Source organism: Festucalex cinctus, chromosome 12, assembly GCF_051991245.1.
Source record: "Festucalex cinctus isolate MCC-2025b chromosome 12, RoL_Fcin_1.0, whole genome shotgun sequence".
NCBI classification, from domain to species: domain Eukaryota; kingdom Metazoa; phylum Chordata; class Actinopteri; order Syngnathiformes; family Syngnathidae; genus Festucalex; species Festucalex cinctus.
In genome coordinates this window covers 14,436,931-14,451,587 of record NC_135422.1, presented here as the reverse complement: position 1 = coordinate 14,451,587, position 14,657 = coordinate 14,436,931, and the positions used below count along the sequence as shown (strand labels likewise).

Sequence of the window (14,657 nt, the reverse complement as noted above, 5' to 3'; positions counted from 1 at the left end):
TGTCGCGAATGTGCGGATTTTCGCTGCTGCGCACCGCGTCCCAACGCGCCAAACGCGTCCTCCGCGCCGCCCCACGCACTTTCCTTCCGTTGCGCGCGAATTCCATTGACTAGAATGCAAACGCGCCGCCGAATCGCCGTCCCTCGCTTTTGGTAAAAACGCACCATTAGCCTGTCCGGCTAACTAGCATTCAACAATGGGAAACGAACAAAACATTCCTGTTCAACAAAAAACATGTAGAGTATACAGAGCTCTGTTGTAAACTGCGGGGAAAAAAGCACCCAAAAAACAATAACTAATGCAGACCCGGTAATAGTTTAACTTTACACCATAAATACACAACAAACTACGATCCCAAAAAACTCAAATATAATTTTAGACTCTTCTTACATTGCTGTGCTCTTAAAAACAAAGGACTTAAAGATTATTTACTTTCCAAAATTGCGCTGTAAGTGCGCTATTCCTATCCTATTTTGTGCTTGCTCCAATATTTGCTACTACCACCGTACAAAGGTGGTTAACTCATTCACTGCCATTGACGGAAAAAGATGTCAAATGATGCATTTTTTTTGCTGGTCTGGCAATGAATGTGTTAAATATCATTAGGGGGTGATCTGATCTGACTAACATTTTGTTGACATGACCAATCTCAGGATGGACAGAGCGTGCTGATGATAACGGACGGAGAGAGAACAGAGGGGACGAGGAGGAGGAGGAGGTGGGTGTCTTCTTGCAGCCTGGCTGGAGGGTGGAGACTGTGGGAGCGGCAGGAGAGGAGGAGAGGAGAGGAGAGGAGAGGAGAGGCAGGGAGGAGAGCAAGGGAAGAGCAGGACAGCGTGGATGTAAGCTCGTCTCCGCCGGACTTGATGTTGTTTGGCTCCACGTCAGGTCAGGGAAATATAAAAAAAAAGGTAAGTGTTTAAAAAAAAAAAAAAAAATCTATATCGTGGCATACCACAAGGTGTGCTCTCTCGCTTGATTGATTATGATGCTGCTGGTGGGTTGACATCAGGAATCCCCCCCCCGCCACTTCCCACTAGCGGAAAGAAAAATTCCCTCTGCTGGATGAAATTGAAGGATGAAAAGGGGGTTGAGGTGGGTGGGGGGTGAAGCTCCGATCATTCCCTACCGTTTTCCTTCCTCGAGCGTCATGTCGTGGTCAGGGGGAGAAAGGGGGAAGAGGGGGGGGGGGGTCCGCCTTTGTCATCAAGCATATCCAAGTAAATTGTACACAGCGCAAAGGCATTGTCGTGCTTTCGCTAAATCTCTTGTGTGGCGTATCCGGGGCCTGTTTAGCATTTAGTGTCTCAAGGCCACTGAGACGCCACCAAGACAAAACAGCAGAGGTTAACAAGTGTTGCGAAACATCGCAGCGACAAACAAGACCAGGATGACGAGAGAATTGTTACGGGAATCGACGATCCCTCTGGCTGAGCTGGTGGTTTGTGTTTGTGATCCGAGTTTAAACAGAAAAAGCTGGTTTGTCAGGGGGTGTAAACGGCCTCTGGGCTAACAGGCTCGGAAGGATGACGTTGAGCTAAAGGCTTCGACCTTTTGTTTTTGTACTCGCCACACTTTTTTTTGCTACTGACAAGAGTTGATTTGTGCTTTTTGATAAGCTTGAGTGTACAGCAGGCAGGAATCCAAAAGACCTACAGTACATAGAGAAGTCCTTATGGAAACAAGTCTACCAAACGGTCTTTTGGCACAAAGACCAACCAACCGAGGCTAAGTTGTCCTTAGAGACAAAAAGATCAGTTGTTTATTCAAGACTTAGAGTGATTAAATCTGTAGGAAAGTCTCAAGTCTTTTAAACGGAAAAGTTCAGACTGTCAAAGTCAAGATGTCCACGCTTGGTGTCACCCGAAAAACTGAATGTTTGAATGAGAGATCGAGTTGTTCTGTAGGTCTTGTGTTTTGTTTCAAAGCCATGTTCAGAATCTGAGGACTTTAGGCTTCCAGGTTACGTTAACACCGACGAAGATAAGGATTGATTGAGCCAAGGCCACAAAAAGTTATCAGCCAACCAAGTCTCAGATATTCTGGTAGAACAAAACATGAAGATGCTTCTCTGAATCTTAAATCAGTCTAGAGCCTACCAGAACTTTAGACAACATTTCTACCAAACCAACCAAGTCTCAGTTTTGGCATAAGGTCAAACTGACCAGGTCTGTTTGGATCTTACAGACAAAAAGATTGGATGTTTCTTTGGTGTATTTGGTGTTTAGTGAAAGATAGACTCATGCAGGTTGTGACTCGGTTCAGATTGCGGTCCAATACTTGAGTCTACTGGAGTCTTTCAAGGTCCGTTAAACAAAAGTTTCAACTTGAAGCAATCGTGTCCATAGCGCTAGAAGTCTGAAGGTGAGTTGTCCTGGTTTAGTCCTTGTTATATCGCAGACATCATTTCCTTTCCAGGACAAGATCGAGAGGAGTCAACAGATACAAATCTTGGATGTTTCTTCGAATCTCTGCAACGGTTTCAAGTGGTGTTGTCAAGGTAAGGGCCACATCAGTGGTCTGTTTATTAAGGTCAAGATCAACATGAGTCTTTCTGGAATTGAGGGTCACCACTTTTGTGTCAGAGACAGGCTTGAGTTCATGTGTTTGTGACTGTAGGTCGAAAACAAATTCAGTCCTTCAAGTGTTTTGTTGCCACCAAGTTTAATTGGCTAATTCTTACATGTATTTACAAAAACATTATATATGATTCTATGCAGTTAAGTCTACAAAAAAATGTCCCGAATCTTGTCAAGGCAAGTCTCTTTTATCATTAGTCAGTTATCCAGGTTAAGTGCATGGATTTGTTTCTTCAAGATTCAGTGCAAGTGCCAAGTCTTTAGCTCAAAAAATGTCTCGTGTTTTGCACTATGACTTGTGTCAGGGGTTTTCGTGCCTTGCTCAAAGGCAAGAAGGCAGTCAGCACCTTCTGAAACAACCAATTGCGATTTTCCCAGGAGTCGGTCCCTTCCAGTCCTGAAGCCTCGTCTTTACAGTCAAGTCCTTGAGCGATTAATATGAATAGAGTAAGATTTTCTCATCAATCAGGGACTTAATTACTGGTTTGAACGCTCTAAAAACAGTTGGGTCAACAATTGGACTGACCCACTAACTTGGGTCAATTTGACCCAACTTTTGGTTGCCTTGTACAAAACAGCCCCAAAAATGGGTTTTATACAATACTAGACTAAGTGCAATTTCTGGAGAAATTGTGTGTGAATGCTGAAAGCAAATTCAGAGATAAATTATGAAATTATAACCTCCTGGTTACTGGACAATGCTCTTTACCAACTGTGCCACCGAGCAGTATCAGACACCTGCTTCAGCATTCCCACAACAATTCAGAAAGTTCCAATCAGAAATTAAGCTGGATCAAATTGGCCCAATTTTAAACTGGGTTGTCCAAACAAAACAATTGAGAAAGTTGGGTCAAATTAACAGATCATCCCAATTTTGACCCAAATTGGGTTGTTCTTGACCCATCAGTTTTAAGAGGGTACACTCTAAAAAGAGTTGGCTCAAATATAAGCCAAATTCGATCAAAAATGTGTCTGACCTAACTTTTTGGGTTATACAAGTGACCCAAAGAGTTGGGTTAAATGACTAACCCACAAAAAAACAAACATATACTCTAATTGGGTTACTTGGGGGTTATTAATTTAATTAGACCCAACTTTAATCCAAAAAGTTGGGTCGGTTCATTTTTGACCCAATTAAATTGGGGCATTCAATTAACCTAAAAAAGTTGCGTCAAATGAATAACCCACAAAACAACCCAAAAAGATGTGGTTGTTTTGTTGGGTTATAAATTTTATTTGACTCAAGTTGTTGTGTTAAATAGCTCAAAAAGTTCAGTTGGTTCATTTTTTGCCCAATTAAATTTTGTTGTTCAATTAACTCAAAATGTTGGGTCAAATGAATAACCCACAAAACAACGTAAAAAGGTGTAGTTGCTTTGTTGGGTTATTAATTTAATTTGACTCAAGGTTTTGTGTTAAATAACTCAAAAGGTTGGGTTGGTTCATTTTTGACCCAATTCATTTGGTATATTGAATCAACCCAAAATGTTGGGCAACAGTTGTTTGTGGGTGATTCATTTGACCCAATTTTCTGGGTAAAATAACTCAAAAAGTTGGGTCGGCCCATTCTTGACCTTATTTGGGTTATTTTTTTTACCCAACTGCTTTTTGAGTGCAGTTGTGGTCAAAAAGTTTGTCATAACTTCAATTGGAGTCTCCGCAGTTGTAGACCATCCCGATTCCCCACAAACTTGAAAGAAACATCCCTTTGAACAGTCCAGCGTCTCAGCAAAGCTCCCCCACTGCACTCTCAGCACAATCTAAACAAGGCCGGATGTTTGTCATATTGTTAACAGCCCAGCAGTCTGACACTGTTATTCTTGGCTGGCTGATTGGTTCCAGGGGAAGATATATGTTTATCTCTACTGCACTCGCAGCCACGCAGTTTCAACATCTTACCTTAACTCTTAACCCGGGAACCGCAAGGGCGTCTTTTACCTCCCCAGAACCATTCGGTGCTGGTTTGCTACCTTGAATACACAAACCACAAATTGCCATCTAGCGCGCTGCTCTTATGCATTGTTTCTACCCCACTTACCGCTGTGCTGTTACGTAACGCACAATTTCAAGGTTTTAACCCTTTTGGAGCGTGAGGCTATTTATTTATTTTTTCCTATCAACATTTCCCGCTTATGGGGATTGTCCTTGATTAGTTTGTCGCCGCTTGAATCCAACAGTGAAGACGTAGCGGGACGCCGTCGTTTGATCTGCTAAACATAAGAGAGCGCAGTTGTGCTCCCTGGAGCTATAAAACCTTCTCCCCGCTGCCTCCTCGACTCCCAGGAGATGCATCATTTCCTGGGCCACTGCCTCCCCCACACCGCTCCGTGCACCCCACCCATCCTTCTGGGGCCTAGATTAACCTCCAAGACACAACACAATACACACTACAGTGTATAATCCAGAATGGGCAGGGTGTCGCAGATGTCCGGGCTAATGGAATGATGACGGGTGGTGGTGGGGCCGACTGTGAGGGCAGTGGGAGAACGTGAGTCTTGGGTATTTTTAAAAAACGATTTTTCATTTCATTGCCTCCGCCAAGTGCAAACATGATTGCAGTTTGTTGGTCGGTCAGTTAGTAGTAGAATGACGTCCCGATTCTTACGGGACCTCAAAGGTGGAAGCCTCAGGGGTGAGACGAACAAATGATGCGTACTAAGCAACCCCGCAAGCTAATGTAGCGTTATAAGGACATGCTAAGTAGTGTTCAATTGCGTCTCAGTTTTAGTCCAGTGTCAATCACACTTGTTAGTTTTTAGCCTAGTTAGCCAACCTCATCCCATTTTTATTTAGTCAACGTTGACTAGCATTTTAGTTTTTATTTTAGTCCAAGAAAACATTATTTTATTCATCTAGTTTTAGTCAACAAAAACTGTCAACGTTTTAGTCTAGTTTTAGTCAGGACAGTCATTTTAGGCCTGTATATATTTTTTGTCATCAGATAATGTTGAACATTTCGAATCTAACACTATATCACATAAAATTTTCTCTCATCTTTTTGATGAAAAACAACTTCACACATAATTACAGCTATTATGGCTAAATTCTACGAGCTAGTAAGTTAGCTAGCCAACAGCTAGCTAGGCAACCCGTTTTTATTTAGTCAACGTTTAATCGACTATAAATCTAGCATTTTATTCTTTATTTTAGTCCAAGAAAACATTATTTTATTCATCTAGTTTTAGTCAACAAAAACTGTCAATGATTTAGTCTAGTTTTAGTCAGGGCAATCATTTTAGGCCTGTATATATTTTTTGTCATCAGATAATGTTGAACATTTCGAATCTAACACTATATCACATAAAATTTCCTCTCATCTTTTTGATGAAAAACAACTTCACACACAATTACAGTGGCTACTATGGCTAACTTCTATGAGCTAGTAAGTTAGCTAGCATTAGTTAGCGTTTTTATTAAGTGAAGCAAATTTTCGTCTCGTCTTCATTAGTCGACGAAAATGTATACTGATTTAGTCCCAGTCTTTTAGTCTAGTTCTAGTCCGGTGAAAAATGAAATAATTTTTGCTTCGTTTTCATTGTCGAAATTAACACTAGTTAATAGTATATTAATATTAATTTCATTACATTCATCACAGCCAAAATGGCCTGAAAAAAAACTGTACAGCACAAAATGCCCTTTGTACCTCTAAAGGGTGAATGGTAATGTCGTCTTCCATTTCATTGTAACGCAACACTGGCCAAGTAACTTATGACACGTAATACTGTACAAAACCTTGCCCTTGACCAGAAGCAAGAACGCGCCACCGCAGTTGTCTACATCAACATAACATCAGATAAGAGTAACTCCGGATAATTAGTTTTGTGGCTTGGGTAATCCTTCACAGAGAGGTTAGCATTTTCTGTTTATGAAAAATGTAGAGCCTGGCTGTAAAGTTGAAGGGACAGTGTTCCTCCAGTCCTGTAGGTGGCAGCATTATAAAGACGTTGCTGAAAGAAGTCAAGAGTGTAGTGCTAGAGCCTGCATTTTTTTTTTTTAATTATTATTCTGATTGTTACCTGGGAACTTCAGACGAAACTTGCCGAAGTGGGACACTGCCATTGATGTATTGTGGGTTCAAGTGGCCTCTAGGGATTCTCTCATTCATATAATTAGTGACTTTTTCTTACATGGACAGCGAGTCGAGGATTTTCACGCTGGTCAGAACCCCTTACACACAGGTGTCAAAATGACTCGATTACTACAGTATTTTAATAAGCGAGTAATCATTTAGAGCCATAGTTTAACTTATATGGTCCAAATCGTCAGATCTCAGCCTCTCAACAATAATTTTCTGGTTTCTGTAGTCCTGTTCTGTGAAAACAGACTAATTACCATATCTTTTGTGCTTATTCAAAATAATTCATTTGAAAACAGCTGACCAAAGCAGTAACTAAATCTGTTTCAAAAATGTTTTGTAAGTGCTCATGTGAGATAGCTTAATTGTTTTTTTTTCTATTGCAATTTTATTCATTCATAAAATTAGACGTGGAGGCATGTCAATACCACAGTTGTTTCAGTGTGAGCGTTACTACAGTATATATGGTGTATTATATTATACAATAGGAGAACACAATATTGTGTGGGTCATTATGCTCTCAAACAACTAGAAATATGGAGTTGGCTGCTCTAAAAATGGCAGGCATTATCTATTATCTAAATGTGTGAAGCCGCAACTGCTGTTTGAATAAATGCTGACGCCACTGTCAAGTCTCTGATACCCCGAGTAAAAGAGTTTTTTGCGTATGGGTCTCTCTGTAGACCCTGGCAGCTTAATCACTCTTCCTCCAGGGTCCAGATGGCAAGGCTGGGGAGTGGGACACACGTTTAATTACCACACTGTGACGCCGCACCCCGGGCTTCACAACCAGAGGACACTCCCCGCCTGCCCGATGGTCTTTATTTCTCTTTGACGCAATAGAAAAAGAAAATCGAGTCAAGCTAATTAGCTTGAGAAGGAGAATGCGGAAGGTGGGGGGTGTTCAGAGTAGTAGATATCAGAGTAACAGGTTGTCAGTCTCGATGGGGCTCGCAATGACATTTTCCTTGGCAGGAGGTCTCCTGTGGCATTCAGACGTCATATATATATAAATGTTTATGCACTTTAATTTGTCTCACTTTACAATGTTTACAGTTATAAGGCTAAGAGGCGGTGATGTTTATTTGTACATTGCACAAAGGTTTGGCATTGAACAAATACATAATTAGACATTTTCCTTTTTATGGGCATTTGTTGGCTTTTTCAGTCACATATCGTGATATATTTCTCTTTTTTTTGGCAGTATATCAAAAATCGTAGATATCATAGATATTCTCGATATCGTGAGCCAAATATCGTCACAGTATCGAATCATGGTTTACCCGTATCGTCCCACCCCAAATATATATATATATATATATATATATATATATATATATATATATATATATATATATATATATATATATATATATATATATATATATATATATGTATATACACATATAAAATGTATTACAGTCTTCCCTCGCTATAACGCGGTTCACTTTTCTCGGTCTCGCTGTATCGCGGATTTTTTTAAGTGCAATTTTGCATTTTTTTTTACAGTAATATACCCATTTTATAAAATTTATGAAGGTTTGAACATTGTCAATGTTTGAACAAGAGAGAAATGTGAGAACATGTAAATGCCTCAATGAGAAAAGTGTATAAATTGTGCGGTCGGGGATTTTAGAGCCTTAAAACATTTATAAGAGTTGTAAAACATAAAGCTAACTACTTCGCGGATTTCATTTATTGCGGGTATTTTTTGGAACCTAACCCCAGCGGAAAATGAGGGAACACTGTATATATATATCCCTTTCCAAAATTATATCAGAGCTGTCATTTTTCACATTGTTGCTCCCTGTGGGTGTTAACGTGCGACAGGAGGCGGATGCCTGCGAGCAAAACAGTCACATGTTGGCGCTCACATGACCGCCGCCGTTTGTCTCCTGTTTGTGTTTGCTGTGTCAACTTTGGGCAAGTAATGCAGAAAGATGCTAAATCCTCCTCCCCGCCATATTGTACACATGAGTTTGTATTTGCTCACTCCAGAAAGTTAATTTTGCTGTTTGGCACTTTTGGCAAGTGAGATTTTTCTCTCTCTCTCACTCTCTCTATTTGTGTGTTGTTGTTTTTTTTTTTGCTAATGGCTGCTTTTCTGCCGCGCCGCATCAGTGCGGGATTTACGACAGCCGGAATTCCCTTCCTCTGCAGATCTGCTCATGCGGAGTAATTGGTCCATTTATCAGAAGCAGCAGACAGCGAGCGTCACGTGTCCGCGGACAATGATGCCGTCGGGGGCAAGGGAAATAAAGGAGGATGAGCCACTTCAACCAGGGGTGGGCAATCTAAAGCACGTGGGCCACAAAGGGTAAATAAAAGTAGTTCGAATTTGGCGACGATTTGGAGAGCGAATTTACAGAAAATGGCCAAAAATCACACAAAATGGCCGACTACCAGTGTGTTGGACAACACAGGTTCTTCTTTGTTTTCCGTGCATGCTGTCATGATGAACACGGGTGCTGGATTTTGTTATAAATTAAACGCACAGGTGGCGATTGGCACTGTTGTGTGCCGGATTATTTGTAATTGGTGAACGGATGCAGTCTCACGTTTTTCACGTTTTTATTTCTTTTTCACGCAGAGTGGGCCGAGCTCAACTCGCTGACTTGAGCTGGAGACACTGAGGCGGAGTGCGGCGGCGTGAGCAGACGAGGTAAGGACGAGCTTCTGTTTTTGTCAATGAGCGGCTGCGATGATTGGTGGCTCGAGACGAGGCAGCTGACCACGAATTGACCGCCTGTTGTCCATTTTTGTCCCCTTTATAATGTCCCGTGACCTTTTATTGCTGGCACACATATGCGCTCGCATGGTCATGTGATGACCTAAGACAGTTTCATAATGCAATGTGAAATTTGAGGGGCATGTCTCTCAAGAATAGAAAATATCTTAAACAGGAAGTCGGCCATTTTGGTTTGAAGCAGCCATCTTAGGGTCATTTTGGCCAGCTCCAAATTTGAACTGAATATACTAGACGGATGTCAGCAAAATTTGACGATTTTCCATAAAACCCGAAGCTCATAACAAACAATAACTCAAACAAACTCAGAACCAGATCAAGCCAGTTTTACTTTGCAACTTGAAATTTGGTAGACTCATCTATTATGAGTACACTCACAAAAAAAGTCTAAAGAAGTCATGCTGGACGAGAAGTCTGACATTTGAGGCAGACATTTTAGGCTTTAAAAAAAAAAGTATTAATAATTCGACATGATTGTACTGTATTTCCAAAGCCTTTATGACTGCCGAGTCACGATATATCATAAACGTTGATGTGTTAATGATGTGGAAGCAGACAACAACAAAATAAAATAAAATAAATTCAAACAAATATTCTAAAAAAAAAAAATCTGAAATATTCATTGAATAAAACTAAATAGAAATATACTAAAATGAATAATAAATGGATAAAACAAAATTAAATCAACAAATACTAACAATAGTAGTAATTGTATGTGAAAATAACGGAATAAAAATATGTGAATATGAAAAATGAGCAGATAAAAAAATCTAAACCAAGTAAATACTAAAATACTGCAATAAAATGCTGAGGCAAGACCAAATTATGTAAATAAAACCATTATGTACTCAAATATACTGTATATATAAATGTCTTAAAATAATAAAAGGTTGTTGATTGGGAGCATTAGCATTAGCATTTAGCTTCTGCGGCTTGCTGTGAATTTATTGGCGTAAAACAAAGTGGGATGTTGTTTTTCCTGTGTTTTTTTTTTTTTTTTTTAACATCGTGTGTCAGTCCATGTCACATCTAACGCTAACAAGGACAACAAAGTCCTAATTTTGTGCCCACCCCAGAAACCTGAAAGCGCAACGCCGTAGCGATCTGCTGGCCCGTTTTCAACGCCTCCCCCGAGCCGTGAAACAATGACCTCGATACAAAAGATGACTTTGACTCGTCAATCGCGCTCGGGAAGTAAACCTCGACCCCGTTTTTCATTCGGGAGTCGCAAAAGTGTGCGTGCGCCATTCCGAGTAATCCATTTATTTGCCCGTGAATTCGTGACGAACCCCGAATCGACGGGGGTTCCGTTGTACTGTATTTATTTATGTAAAGAAGGTTTACCAACTTGTAGCAAGTGTGGCACATGTGATCCGTGTCACGTTTAGAAAATATGTGTAGAAAACCGGGCCGTATGTACAGTATTCCTGTCATTACTTCCAATGCGGTGATCTATTTGAAAAATGGAGCTGTGGACAAAGCAGTGCCCCCACCTTCGCTCACCCCCAGCCCACCTCCCACCGCCACCACCGCCGGCTGCCTAGCAACAGAGGCCATAAATAAAATGGTCGCATGTGTGTGTGATCATGCAGTGGGCGTGCGTGCGTACCGCGCGACGTATGAACGGTCTTTGGTGACGTGACGATATTGTGTCCCGCGCAGACCGTGCCCATGGCGAGCAATAACACGGCCAGCATCGCACAAGCCAGGAAGCTGGTGGAGCAGCTCAAGATGGAGGCCAACATCGACAGGATAAAGGTGAACGGAGTGGGCGTGACCGTGACCGACGCGTGACTGTGTTCATCTCACCCCCAATTAGAGTATATGCCGGAGCAGGAGGAGTTCTGCCTAGCAACAAGTAGCAAACGTGTGATATGACCAATTGGGGATTCTTTTTCTCACAAAATGTCATTACATAGTTTGCAATTTTTTTATTTTATTTTATTCATTTAATAATAAAATAAAAATACATTTTGAATATTTTAATTTGAATTTTGTTAAAATGTTACCTGTTACAGTTATACAATTATTTAAAATTTAAATATAAGATTTATATTTACTTTTCTATATTTCTTACATTTATACTTAAATTTTCAAATGTTAATGTAATTTAATATTTTTTTGAATTTACATTTATTTTACATAAAAATGACTGTTAAAATTTTTCATTTATATATTTTTTAGATTTTACATTTTATTTGCTTGTTTTTTTTTTGTTTGTTTTTGTTTTTTCAGTAACAAGGCAGCAAGAGGGTCAAAGTGATGTATTGCAAAATGATCAAAGTTATACTATTTTACTGTAATTAGACGATGTTTTTTGGCCAGAATTTCTACGGGCAATGTCACACAAAAACGTTCACCAAAAAGTGCAATTTTTTTTATTTTTCCGCAACCCATCCTCCGATTTTCAGAATTCTTGGTGTGTTGTATTCCGGTTGAAGAGGCCACTCCAACCAACATTTTGACAGACCGTGATTTTTGTGAAATCTTGTCTTGTTGATAATAATATAATTATTATAACTGTTTGTTTTAACAAACTATAATAGAGTGTTATTTTTCTTCATCCATCCATTTTCTTGACCGCTTATTCCTCACAAGGGTCGCGGGGGCTGCTGGCGCCTATCTCAGCTGGCTCTGGGCAGTAGGCGGGGGACACCCTGGACTGGTTGCCAACCAATCGCAGATTTTTCTTAATAAAAAACAAAAAATTTTAAAAGTTTTTTTGGGTGCTTGGAATAGGTTTACGGCATTTCCGTCCATTTCAATGAGGAAATATGATATGAGTGTTCTGAGTTATGAGTGTAGTCACGGAACAAGTTAAACTCTTAAGTCAAGGTGTCACTTAATTTTGTTTCAATTTACTGTACATGTACAGCAGCAACAACGGATGCACTGAACGGATGACGTTCTATGATTTTCAGTACTTATTGTTTCACTCTTCTTTACATTATCACAATTTGAAACTAAATAAGCATGCCACCATCTAGTGGTCAATGATGGAATTACAATCGATATTATAAACAAGCGTTAGACCAAAATGGAATTATAAACTGTAAAAAACATTTTTTTTAAATCTGGCACTGCAAATTTGGAACCCACACTGGAGTTAACATTTGATATTTCTAAATCCATTTTTATTTTGACAACGTGTATCTTTTGCTATTTTAGGTGTCGAAAGCAGCGGCAGACCTGATGTCGTACTGCGAAGCGCACGCCAAAGAGGACCCGCTGCTGTCGCCGGTTCCCGCCTCGGAGAACCCCTTCCGGGAGAAGAAGTTCTTCTGCGCCATCTTGTAAAAAAAAAAAAAATCAAAATAAAAATGGCGACGCCTCTGATGCCATGTGCGGGAAAGTTTGGAACACGGACGTTGGGACAGGGTTGAAGATGTAGAAATCTTTTTAGGAATCTCATCCATGGATGGGAAGCGTCAAAGGTGTTTGTGGTGGCTTTTTTTCCTGGGGGAACCGTGTTGAGGGTCAGTGCTTTGATGATGGTGATGCTAATTGGAGTGATGATGGACGACTCTTCAGGCTGTGACGTGTACAAAATTAGTTAAGTTTTTGTGGATTTTGTTTAGAGGCGCGTATGTGCGTGCGTATGAGTGTGCTTGACTGGCACACAGTAGGACTGCAAACTAAACTTCTCTCCCTTCACTAGATGCCACCTGATGGTTGAAACTATGATTTGAGTGGTTCCTCTTCTGATATATCTTTCTATAATCATGTGATTTCTTTCTTTCTTTTTAACATCCATAAAGTTAGTGACAGCTTTTCAGTGGGATGTTTTGGAACACTCAATGGTGTGATTTTCTTCGCGACCTACAGTGCTGAGTAAGTTTATGGGAAACAAAAAAAAAAACAAAAAAAAAAACGTCTTTGGGACGTTGTGTTTAACGACAATGTGATCAAGTCTGTCTCCTTTCCCGTCACGCAAACCTTCTTTCTACTCTTTGTACAAAAACAAAACGATACGCGAGTAAAACTGTGATGTGCTGTACAGTGTGGTCCTCTGCTTCCTTATAAAAGTGAATAATAGAGTGAAATTCTTTGGGTCCCTTGGAAAGTGCTGTGTAAAAAAAAAAAAAGTACAAATTATACAAAAATATTTTAAATAAAGTAAAACAAAATAATAATAAAAAACAATATTTACATGCATATACACTAAGTGAAAATAAAATACATACAAATAATGAAAAATGTGTATAAAACACACGATCAAAATAATTAAAAAAGAAAATAAATCAATGCATTAAATTTAAATCTTGTCAAAATACATATCATGTAATTACTATCAATAAACAATAAGGTAAAAAACAAATAACAATCAGTCTAGCTCTCGAAACTTAAAGAATGTGGACGACCCCTGGCGGCCAATTTTAAAAACTGCATCATTTGAATTATTCGGGAACCAATACATTCTTTTTCTCTACGGGTTGGATTTTATTTATTTATTTATTTATTTATTTATTGAATACATTAAATCTACAGTCTATATAGGTCAGCCAAACCTTCCACTCATTTGCGGTCTGTATTTTTTATTTTTTTTCCAACCCCCTGATTTTACACGGTTTTCAAAACACCATCCCCCGTTTATTTGCGTTTTTCAGGTAAAAATAATAATGAAGTTTAGGAGAAAAAAAATCATATAAATTATAATGAGCGTCGCATATTTGTGTGATTTATGCTATGATATCTGCAGTCAGGCCCAGTCCCTTTCCCCTGCCAATAGTATGGGATCACTGTACATATAAAATATTTATATATATATATTTTTTTAATCAACTAATTATAATAATAGTATACAATAATTAAACTACATTTATTTACAACTACTCTTTTTACAGTACACAATTATACATGACCCATCAGTGTTTAGTATTCACTACCATACTAAATATTATAATATTATATGACAAGTATATATAACTTTGATGTACAAGTACACTTCAATTGCATTAACATTAAAGTATTGCTCTTTATTTTCCTTTTCAACGACGTTTAAGTGCAGTGTTGTTGTAACTCTGCCTCATATAATGGCTTATATTATATGTACAGTACTTACCTGGGATATAGTTTACACATACAGGAGATGTTCAAGAGAAAAAAGTAATGATAAAGATATTTTTAAAGCGAAAAAGTTATTGTCAGAAGTGGGATTCGAACCCACGCCTCCAGGGGAGACTGCGACCTGAACGCAGCGCCTTAGACCGCTCGGCCATCCTGACAGTGGTATATAACTCGACCAAGTCACTAATTA

General features: G+C 39.3%; 1 protein-coding gene and 1 non-coding gene across 2 annotated transcripts; one reads left to right on the top strand and one right to left on the bottom strand.

Moving 5' to 3' along the window:
- The first annotated feature begins 723 nt into the window (after positions 1-723).
- On the top strand, positions 724-13,397 carry LOC144031941 (guanine nucleotide-binding protein G(I)/G(S)/G(O) subunit gamma-2). The gene is made up of 5 exons (XM_077539483.1): positions 724-911; positions 2,419-2,500; positions 9,245-9,316; positions 11,063-11,158; positions 12,569-13,397. The coding sequence occupies exons 4-5, from the start codon at positions 11,072-11,074 to the stop codon at positions 12,695-12,697; spliced, it is 216 nt and encodes a 71-aa protein (XP_077395609.1). The 5' UTR covers positions 724-911; positions 2,419-2,500; positions 9,245-9,316; positions 11,063-11,071; the 3' UTR covers positions 12,698-13,397.
- A 1,145-nt stretch (positions 13,398-14,542) lies between these two features.
- On the bottom strand, positions 14,543-14,625 carry trnal-cag (transfer RNA leucine (anticodon CAG)). Its single transcript has one exon. It is a non-coding gene; the product is annotated as a tRNA-Leu (tRNA).
- Positions 14,626-14,657: the final 32 nt, after the last annotated feature.

Excerpts from the sequence above, each read along its gene's own strand:
- LOC144031941 (XM_077539483.1), top strand. The coding sequence starts at position 11,072 with ATGGCGAGCAATAACACGGCCAGCATCGCACAAGCCAGGAAGCTGGTG. Across the intron at positions 11,159-12,568 it reads CCAACATCGACAGGATAAAG|GTGTCGAAAGCAGCGGCAGA; the intron begins GTGAACGGAGTG and ends TTGCTATTTTAG.